This window comes from Hemitrygon akajei, chromosome 6 (genome assembly GCF_048418815.1).
Source record: "Hemitrygon akajei chromosome 6, sHemAka1.3, whole genome shotgun sequence".
Classification (NCBI taxonomy): domain Eukaryota; kingdom Metazoa; phylum Chordata; class Chondrichthyes; order Myliobatiformes; family Dasyatidae; genus Hemitrygon; species Hemitrygon akajei.
The window spans coordinates 126,412,297-126,423,603 of NC_133129.1; the positions used below are offsets into that span (position 1 = coordinate 126,412,297).

The 11,307-nt window shown below is 40.2% G+C and overlaps 1 protein-coding gene across 1 annotated transcript in view; it reads left to right on the forward strand.

The window, feature by feature from the left end:
• The window catches only part of LOC140729448 (N-acetyl-beta-glucosaminyl-glycoprotein 4-beta-N-acetylgalactosaminyltransferase 1-like), an 813,083-nt gene extending 806,356 nt beyond the window's left edge, over positions 1-6,727 (forward strand). The window contains exon 20 of the mRNA XM_073049203.1: positions 2,342-6,727. Coding sequence (XP_072905304.1) covers positions 2,342-2,468 — 127 coding nt within the window. The 3' untranslated portion in view covers positions 2,469-6,727. The remainder of the gene's footprint in view (positions 1-2,341) is intronic.
• The last annotated feature ends 4,580 nt before the right edge of the window (positions 6,728-11,307 follow it).

The window sequence follows — 11,307 nt, forward strand, 5'->3', positions numbered from 1 at the left end:
ATTTTCAGATACATAAAGTGTAAAAGAGAGGCGAAAAAAGCTATCGGACCACTGGAAAATGATGCTGGAGAGGTAGTAATGGAGGACAAGGAAATGGTATTTTGCATCAGTTCTCACGGTGGAAGACATTTGCAGCATGCTGGGAATTTGAGAGTGTTGGTGGGCAGAAGTGTGTGAATTTGCCATTACTAGGGAGAAGGTTCTTGGGAAACTGAAAGGTCTGAAGGCAAAATAGGTCACCTGGACCAGATGGTATAAACTCCAAGGTTCAGTAAAAGGTGGCTAAAGAGATTGTGGAGGCATTAGTAATGATCTTTCAAGAGTCAATTGATTCTGGCATGGTTCTAGAGGAATGGAAAATTGCAAATGTTACTCCACTCTTTAAGAAGGGAGAGAGGCAGAAGAAAGGAAATTATAGACCAGTTAGTCTGACCTCAGTGGTTGCAAAGAATTTGGAGTTGATTGTTAAGGATGTGGTTTGGGGGTACTTGAAGGCACATGATAAATTAGGCTGTAGTCAGCCTGGTTTCCTTAAGGGAAAATCTAGCCAGTTACAGCTTTCAATTTTAACCAAAGTTTTGATAACAAACCCTGCCATCTTCATCAGGGCCTCTGCTTTTTATGTTATATGTCAATGACTTGGATGAAGGAATTGATGGCTTTGTGGTCAGGTTTGTGGATGATACAAAGATAGGTGGAGGGGTAGGTAGTTTTGGGGAAGTAGAGAGACTACAGAAGGACCTAGACAGATTAGGAGAATGAGCAAAGAAGTGGCAGATGGAATACAGTGTCAGGAAGTGTATGATTATGAACTTTGGTAGAAGAAATAAAAAGGTAAACTGTTTTCTATTTGGAGAGAAAATACAAAAATCTGATGTGCATAGGGACTTGGGGGACTTTGTATAGGATTCCCTAAAGTTAATTTGCAGGTTGAGTCGGTGGTGAGGAAGGCCAATGTGATGTTAGCAATCATTTCAGGAAGACTAGAATATAGAAGTAAGGATGTAATGTTGAGGCTTTATACAGCACCAGTGAACCCTAACTTGGAGCATTGTGAGCAGTTTTGGACGCCTTATCCAAAAAAGAACGTGCTGACATTGGAAAGGGTTCAAAGGTGCCACCGAGTTCGGATATGACCAAAGTGCAGAGCAAGAGACACTGAAGCGGTTTGATATTTCACAGACTTTAATGTGAACAGAGTTAGAGGGAAAAGAAAACAATAAACACTGGGCCAAACAGGGCCATTAACTAAAACTCTCAAATGGAAAATGAAGTCTACACTGCAGCTGAAAGGAATAACTAAATATAAAATGAATAGCACTAATCTTCAAAGTCAGTTGACTTGACAGTCCAATTTCTCAGTCAAGGCCAAATGCAAACAGGCAGCGAAGCATTGCTGTGCTGTGTCCAAGTCTTGACAAGCACTACAACGGAAAGAATGGAGTTAAATACTACCACAATGAAATAATAATTAGCTGACACATGCATATTCGCGAGCGCAATTGCCATATCTGCCGTGCTGTTGAATCTGCGGTTGTGACAAAAGGAGGTTCATGAAAATGATTCTGAGATTGAAAGGCTTGTCATATGAAGAGCTTTTGATGGCTCTGGGCCTCTACTCAATGGAATTTAGAAGAATGAGGGGTAAACTCATTGAAGGCCTTGATAGAGTTGATGTGGAGAGAATGTTTCCTATGGTGAGGAAATCTAAAACCAGAAGACACAGCTTCAGAATAGAGGGACATCATTTGGAAGGAAGATGAGGAATATCTTTTGCCAGGGAGTGGTGAATCTGGGGAATTTATTGCCAAAGTCAACTGTGGGGCCAAGTCATTGGAAATACTTACGGCAGGGGTTGATATATTCTTGAATAGTCAAGGCAGGAAGGGATAACACAGAGAAGGCAGGATATTTGGACTGAGAGGGGGAAATGATAAAATGGCATAGCAGACTCGATGGGCCAAATGGCCTAAATCTGCTCCTATATGTTATGGTCTTATGGTCTAACTTAAGCTAGAGAATCAGTATTAACATAGAGACAAAGTAGACCAACACAGGGTGTGAGAAAGATAGACAGAAGCTTGAAGAAATTACTTGAATGCTAGAAGAATGAAAGCAGAAACAATGAGTCAGAGAGTGAACAGGCAACTATAACATTAAAGGAAGCCAAAAAATATGTCCTTGAGTTACTAAAGATTATCTTAAGCAAGGTAGGATGTTTTCAAGTGAATAGGTGATCTTCTAGGAATCAATTTCACTGGCAGTTTTAACATTTTTAAATGAACAAGCCAATTAGTTCAGAATACTTTGTGAAAAAAACATTTTTGTTTTCATCTTCCAGAGTTCTTCAGAGTGGCCTTGAGGTGGAACGATTGCGCCTCAGGAACTTCTACCATTATTTTCACTCCAAGCGAGGGATGTGGGTTTCTCAGGCCAAGAAAACAACAAATAAACCAAATGAAGGTTGAAACTTTCTCTATGCACTTTAAAACAAGATCAACCAGAGGATGCATGCTGCACAGGCAATCTAACTGATGACCAAGCCCTGTGTGGGAACATTTTTTGACAGAACACTTGATTCATTCAAATCACACTTTGTTATCCATATCTTGTTTATTTCGCTCTCACTGGTGTTTCCAAAAGTTCTGATATTTTTTCCAGCTGCTGGTTAGTATAGAATTACTAAAGAAACTCACAGAAGGCAGGGAAAGAAAAAGAGAGTAAAGGACTTCAAGATTGAACATTGGAAACTTCTGCAACTGAGACATTCTGATCTTTGTTATCATCTTGGACATTCTGACTCCACTCTTTGCCATAAGATTTTACAGCTTATGGACATTTACATGGCCCAGATCTATGGCCCATTCAATTGCAGTTGGGTTTTTTTTGTCAACACAAGTTTAGTGTGTTCTGTATTTAACCAGTAATAATATTTCCACCAGGCTACTCTCATCTGTATCCCCTACTTCCAACCATCACTTCACCCCCCCCCCCTTAGATTGCAATCATATATAGTCAGGAATCTCTGAGCATTTGGTATTCCTCTCCAGCCCAAGAAAACCAGCACTGGTCTTTGAACACCACCACACCCCTAACTCAGCCAGCAGAAAAATACACACAAATATATATGTATTTCTTGGACCCAACTTGCTGGAAAAGTTTACCTAAGGAACACTGACATAAACTGCCCTAGGTTTTGTGCAGCCAATCCAAATGTATTCTCCATTGATGTGAATGTTTTACTCTGTGCACTTAGTAAAGCTGGCCACTTCAAGTCCAGCTAAATGAAGCCTTATTCTGAAGAATGACTTGGCCTGGAGAGTGGTCACCATTTTGATTATTACATAGGTACAGCTCTGAATGTTCAGTACTCAGCAAGGACAGAGAGAAACACCAATGAAACTGGGATTTTCGGTATTATAACCCATCGAGTGGTTATTTGCTGTCACGTGCAAAGAAAGACTAAAGCTAAATGAAGACTGATGCCAAGGACTTTTTCTTTCAAAAGTGGGATCAGTTCTAAGTGGCAACCTGAAAAACAGAAATGCAGTTTCTGCTTTGACAATGATCAAAATATATAGAAAACAATTTTATCTTTTTCTTACTTTTACTGTCATCCCTTAATTGTAGGACAGGCTGAGTTTTTCAGAACTAATTATGAAATTTAATTTTAATTCATAGTGTTTAAAAACAAGCCATTGAAACTAAATCAGTAATGTTACACTCACTGTCTTGAGAACTGATGAAACATTTTAGGATGTTTTTAGAATGGTGTAGCATTGATGTGTGAATGATGTAACAACATGGCAATTAAATTTTAATCCACAGTGCTAGGTAGGAATGTTGCTGTTTGATATTATCAGAAGATTTTGTTGTTTACAAAACATATTCCAGGAAAGAGAATTTGCTTTTTTTTAAGAAATATTCTAGGTGAAGAATCTTTTTTAAAGTGTTATTTATTCAGGTGACAGTACTCTGACTGAAATAATATAATGTCCAAAATGGTTGCTCCTAATGCAGGAGAATCAGGGGCTATAAAGTAAAATTTGAATTATACAATGAATATGCTGAATCTGAAAAATTCCTTTCATTTTAGTCTGTGTTTTTACACTGGGCTGGCATGTAGCAAAAAATACATTATTATCTGGAATCAAGTCTCCCGCTGGCTTCAGTCAATGAGCACCAATCAGGCCAGATCCTAATTTCTAATTACATTTGGGTGTCAGTAGAGCACGAAACAAAATACATCTTTGATTGGGTGACTTGTGTATGTGGATCTAGTTTGGAATAAAATTGAAAAAAAAACATCCCTTTTTAAATATCACTTTTCTGTCTCTATTCAATTATTAAAAATATCTGAGGTAGTACACTTGGCTTTTAAAACTTCACCTGAGGTTCGATGGGGTTGTACTCACCTTGTCTGATCCCAGTATCCATCAATTTCTCTAGTATCCTTATCCTGAAAATGTTCCTGCAAAGGCAGAGAGATCCTGAGATTTATATTCTAATAAAGGTTACTCCTTATTTCAATTGGAAGACTCTTACGTTTAGAGTCCTCAGGGCTGCATCCTACCACCTTCTACCTTGTCAAACCCATAATGAATTTAACATTTCAATTGAATTGCCTAATTCTTCTAAAGTCTAGGGAATACAGTGATAGATCACTTAGTCGCTATAGAAAAACCCTTCATACTGGAGAATAAGATCATAAGACACAGGAGCAGAATTAGGCCATTTGGCCCATCAAATCTGCTCCACCAATTCATGATTCTCCATCTCAGTCCCAATCTTCTGCTAATTCCCGTGTCAATTCATGCCTTGACCAATTAAGAATGCATCAACTTCTGCCTTAAATATACATAAAGACTTGGCCTCCGCAGCTGCATGAGGCAAAGATTTACACTGATTGATCACACTCTGGCAAAAGAGAATCCTCCTCATCTCCATTCTAAAAGGACCCCCCTCTATTCTGAGGCTGTGTCCTCTGGTCTTAGATTCTTCCACCATTGAGAAACATACACTCCACATCTACTCTATCAAGGCCTTTCACCATTCAATAGGTTTCAATGAGGTCACCCCTTGTTCTTCTGAATTCCAGTGAATACAGGCCAGGAGCCATCACAGCCTCTACTTATGACAAGCTATTCAATTCTGGAATCATTTTCGTGAACCGTCTTCAAACCCACTCCAGTTTCAGCATATCCTTTCTAAGATAAGTGGCCCAAACCTGCTCACAATGCTCCATGAGGCCTCACCAGTGCTTTATAAAGTCTCAACGTTCCATTCTTGCTTTTATATTCTCGACCTCTGGAAATGAATGCTGACATTTCATTTCTCTTCCTCACCATAGACTCAACCTGCAACTTAACCTTTAGGGAATCCTTTACAAGGACTCCCAAGTCATTTGCATCTGAGTTTTTTGCATTTTCTCTCCATTTAGAAAATAGTTAACCCTTTCATTTTTTTTCTACCAAAGTGCATGACCATACACTTCCTGACACTGTATTCCATTTACCATTTATTTGCCTGTTCTCATTATCTGCCCTTTTATAGCCTCTCAACTTCCTCAAAACTACCTGCCCCTCCACCTATCTTCATATCATCTACAAACTTTGCAACAAAACCATCCATTCCATCATCCAAATCATTGACATATAATGTAAAAAAAGAATCAGTCCCAACACAGACCTCTGTGGAACACCACTAGTCACCGGCAGCTAGCCAGAAAAGGTTCCCTTTATTCCCACTCTTTGCCTCCTGCCAATCATCCACTGCTTTACCCATACTAGAATCTTTCCATGGGCTCATAGCTTGTTAATCAGCTTCATGTGTGGCACTTGGTCAAAGGCCTTCTGAAAATTCAAGGACACAACATCAACCAATTCTCCCTAGTCTATCCTGCTTGTTTTTTCTTCAAAGAATTCCAACAGATTTGTCAGGCAAGATTTTCCCTTGAGGAAACCATGCTGACTATGGCCTATTTTATCATGTACCTCCAGGTAACCTGAGACCTCATCCATAATAATCGATTCTAACATCTTCCCAACCACTGAGGTCAGACTAACTGGCCTATAGTTTCCTTTCTTCTGTCTCTCTCCTTTCCTCAAGGGTGGAGTGACATTTGCAATTTTCCAGTCTTCTGGAACCATTCCAGAATTCAGTCATTCTTGAAAGATCATTACTAATGCCTCCACAATCTTTTCAGCCACCTCTTTAAGAAATCTGGGGTTTATGCTATCTGGTCCAGATGACGTATCCAAATTCAGACCTTTCAGTTTCCCAAGAACATTCTCTCTAGTAATGGTAATGTCACACATTTCATGCCCCCGATACCTGGAACTTACACCATACTGCGAGTGTCTTCCACAGTGAAGACTGATGTAAAATACTTCTTCAATTCATCCGCTATTTTGTTGTACCCCATTATTACCTCTCCAGCATTGTTTTCCAGTGATCCAATATCTACTCTTGCCTCTCTTTTACACGTTATGTATCTGAAGAAACTTCTAGTATCCTCTTTATTATTATTGGCTGGCCTACTTTCGTATTCCATCTTTACCTTCATAATGATTTTTTTATTTGCCTCTGTTGGTTTTTAAAAGTCTCTCAATCCTCTAACTTCCCACTAACTTTTGCCCTTCTATATGCCCTCTCTTTGACTTTTATGTTGGCTTTGACTTCTCTTGTTAGCCACAGTTGTGAATAAGTCCACTGAACCTTTGTGTATTACATCTGAGATAAAATATCTCTCCTAGATAAGTACACCAAATCTACTGAGAATCCTCTAATAGTAGTCTCAGCCAAATATGATTATGCAATAAAGATGTCTTAATACAATAATACATCTTCACTGATACAAACTCAGTTGCCACTTTATTAGGTAACCTGCTCATTGATACAAATATCTAACCAGCCAATCATGTGGTAGCAATTCAATACATAAAAGCATGCAGACGTGGTCAAGAGGTTCAGTTGTTGTCCAGAGCAAACATCAGAATGAGGAAGAAATGCGATCTAGGTGACTTTGACTGTGGGGTGATTGTTTGTGTCAGACGGAGTGGTTTGTTTATCTCAGAAACTGCTAATTTCCTGGGATTTTCATGTGCAACATTCTTTAGAGTTCATAGAGAATGGTGCAAAAAGCAAACAGAAAAAATCCAGTGAGTGGCAGTTTGGTGAGCAAAAATGTTTTGTTCATAAAAGAGGTCAGAGAAGAATAGCCAGACTGACTCAAGCTGACAGTAACTCAAATAACTGTGTGTTACAACAGTGGTGTGCAGAAGAGCATCTCTGATTGCACAGCACGTCGAACCATGAAGTGGATGCATTATAGTGGCAGACGATCACACTGGGTTCCACTTCTTGGCTACTTTACTACGTACTTTGTCCTGTGCCTAATAAAGTGACTACTGGATGTACTTTATAAATAGGAAAAGTGAGTATTTCCTCATTGTTTACTTCCATGTTCTGTATTGTTCCCTGTGAATCACACTTTCAACACAGATTCTTGGTCATTGTCAAATCTCTCTGGGTTTGGAAGGTGCACTTGCTCTGCAGGGCAACTGGCTGGCTCTCCCAAGTGACTCTGGCTTTCTTCTTGAGAAAGTTGATGGTATGGATCCAAATGCTGGAGTATCTGAAACAAGGATTGAGACCTGGTATGAAACTGGATTAAGAACTGAACACAAGACAAAACGCTATACGATATCATTAGTAGGGCTTACAATTGAACACTGAGGCTCTGTTCAGGTGCACTTTAAATACTTAATTCTTAGCACCCAAAACATGATTGGCAATTAGCGAAACAATCCTAAATATTTAAAGGGGCTGTGCCAGCTATCCATATTCCAGAAGATTAGAGGTTCAAAACTCTGGAAGCTGGCACGGTTGTGTGTGTTGTTGTAACACAGTCCTTTCAATCTTTCCTTGTAAGTGAAGCGTTCTCTGCCAGGCAACATCCTGATGAATTTCCTTCCAGTTCAATAGCATTCTTCCTACAGTGTGGCTACCAATACTATGCATAGTATTCCATCTGTGGCTTGAGTAATGTTTATAAAGTTGTACCATAACCTCCTGCTCATATATTCTATGTTCTGACTAATGAAGGACAGTATCACACAGGCCTTCTTCCCTACATTGTCTTTTGCAGTCACAGAAACTAGTCTGCATCAAACCTCAGCCTCCTTTCACCAAACTTATTTTGGATCTAATTTGCCAAATTGTGTTGGACCTCATGAGCCCTAAAACTTTGGGTTGGTCTTCAATGTGGCACCTTAGCAAAGGCCATAAGTATGATTGATATTGTCATTATAGAGTGTTTCAAGAGCACTGCACTTTCCTACCTCTTCAAGTGATTCAATCAAGTGGGTCACAAAGTAAATCAATCAAGTCCCTCAATATTTTCCCCTTCAACTTCCCTACCATTGTCACTAGATTGAATGGCTCATTTCCTGCTGAATCTCTTGAATATAGGCACGACATTTGCTGACCTCCATCATTTTGCTAGCCAATGATGACCAGCAAAGACAACGTTAGCAACTGTTCATTCTTCTTTCTTACCTCTTACACCATGGGATATGCCATATCAGATCATGAAGATTTATTTTCTTTCAGCCTGTTAACATATCTAATACTTTATGTTTAGTAACAATTTATTTTACAAATCATGAATTCCCACCTTGAGTTCTCCAACAATGTCATTCTTCTTAGTGAATACAGATGAGAAATATTCATTTAAGACCCTTTAGCTCCATGTGAGATTGTCCCCTAATAGGCTTTACTCTCTTCCTAGTTACCATTTGCCTTGAATATACTTGTAAAATGCTTTGTAGTATTTCTTAAATTCATCCAGCAGTAATATTTAATTGCCCCTTTCTGAACTCCTCCTAATTTTTTAAGCATCACCCTAAACTACCAATGCTCCTAACAGAACTCCCCTTATTTCATTTTTCAATACCACTATAAGTTTCTTCTTTCTCTTTTATCCTACAATCAATACCACTTGCCATCCATAATTTTCTGGATTTGCCACCGTTGCCTTATGAGAACGTATTGGTCCCTGATTCTCTTTTACTTTTGAATGTCTTTCATTTGTCAGATGTAGACCTACCTCCAAGTAGATGGAGAGAGAGGACGCGAACATGAATTTTGGGTCCTCGACCAACTGCTGACTGTTATCAGGCTGCCATCAAGGTTTCTGCTTCCACATTCTAACAATATGACCTCATTTGAAGAGCCTTCTGGTATATCTTCTCCAATTATTTTAGTAAATGAATGTTGCAATACCATCACTTTTACATTCCTTCCCCAACCCACTCCCTTCATTGCAGAAATTTAGAATGATGGAATATCATTTTTAGTCCTTCCCTTCTGTTACCTGTGTCTCTGTGATAAAATAATCTTATTGCCTTATTGGTTCAAGCTTCTCACATTAGAACAGAACTTTGCATTCATCCATGTCTGTCACACCTTTTGTGCTAACTTAATTTTCCTTCTGTATTTAACCATATTTATCATCTCGTCAACTGTATGTCTACCTCATATCCCATTCCCCAGCACATGGCACTTAAAATAATCCATAATTAAAACTTTTCGAGGTCCTCCTGCACTCTGAATTCATGTTGCAGGACCTCATTACACCAGTAACAATAAAATCACAATCTTTGGCAATATAGCTTCTACCTTTAGAAAGCATTGTAACTATACTGTCGCATCATTGACCCAGACACTATGGAGATAAATCATAACCTTGGTTGTGCATTGACAACCATAAAAGCAGCCATCAACTCCACTCATTACCAAGTCACATGTCTCAAGGGAGAGTAGATGTTCCTCTGTCTATGGTCTAACCCTCAGGCTCGGCCGGCACATGTTCGTTTAGGGGAAAAATACTCCTAGCCCTGCCAAACTGAGAAATCTCGTTTGCGTGGATGCTGTGTGATGTGTTGCCCGGTTACAAATCCGCACCACAAAATATCAGGCAGTACACCATATGCAATTAAATGATTAAACTTTATAAATCTTAATCAGAATAAAGGGTTAGTAAAGAAAATAAAAAGAAAAAGGGCCTATTTAAGGGAAAAAGTCTATTGCGCTTCGTTGGAGCTCACTGATACAGCTATTCAGCAACCATCGACCTCCTCTGACTGTCGCCGGCCCTCGGACCCTTGCTCCTCAGTCCACTCCGTCCGGTGGTCTCCAGACTCCATTCGCGTCCTCTTTCTCCATCGCTCCCCAAAGAAAGACCGCAAAAATCTCTCTTCCAGACTCACAAGAAAGAACAACGTTTCTCCCATTGGATAACATACATTTCAAAGCCCTGTTATCTCTAGTCACAACCCAAATATTGCTGCTACAGAGAAACCATTACCTTAACAGTGGAACATTACATAGAAGCCATTACATTAGACTTAGCAGTGAAACCTTACAGCGTGTTACATTGGTCAAGTCTTGACAAGGCTGGAATGGGAGGAAGGGATGTAAATACCACCACATTGAAACACTAATTGGCTGGAAATTGCATACTATAAGCATGATTGGCAAACCTATTCCTTAGCCTGCCTGCTAGGGTGCACAGACCGCACGGCAGAATCTGTGATTGTGATTGGACCCCCCCCCCACCCCCACCTTGCTAGGCACAGTTCCCAAGGCACCAGAGACCTGTGCCTGCTGGAAGCCCAGATGAGACATTTGTCCAGATATCATGAGCTAGAACATAAGAATGTTCCTCAGGAACATAACACTCTCAATCCATGAGATACTGCACCCTACCCTGCACCTGGTGAGATGCCATGAGGTGCCACATAGAATAGACCTGGGAACCATCCACCAAATGGGGGCTGTGATTGGAGCAAAGAGGTGGTGGTCGCCTGCTTGAGCTGGGAAATGGAACTCTGGGTGGATCTCCCTTGATGATGATAGGGTCAATCTACATGAGGTCTTGTTGATAGCCTTCTTCACTATGAATGGTCCCACACAAAGTGGGGACAACTTATAGCTCTTGACTTTCAAGGGAAGATCCCTTGATGCCAGCCAAACTTTCTCCCTGGTATGAGAGGCCTCACCTGTCAGCCTGCTGGACGTGTGATTTCTGAGCCCTGTCCTGTCTGTAGTCTCTGCCCAAACCAGGTTGTGAGGCTGGAAGAGGCAAAGCACCGCGGGGTTATCTCCAGCTCCTGGTTCACTCCCAGTCTGGCTATTAAATTAGGGGTGGAAACCAGATGAGAGGCTAGCTGTGGCTCCCATAAGAGAACAAAAGGCCTTCCAAAACGGGGATGTGAACTGTGGTCCTCAATCAGGCATTATGTC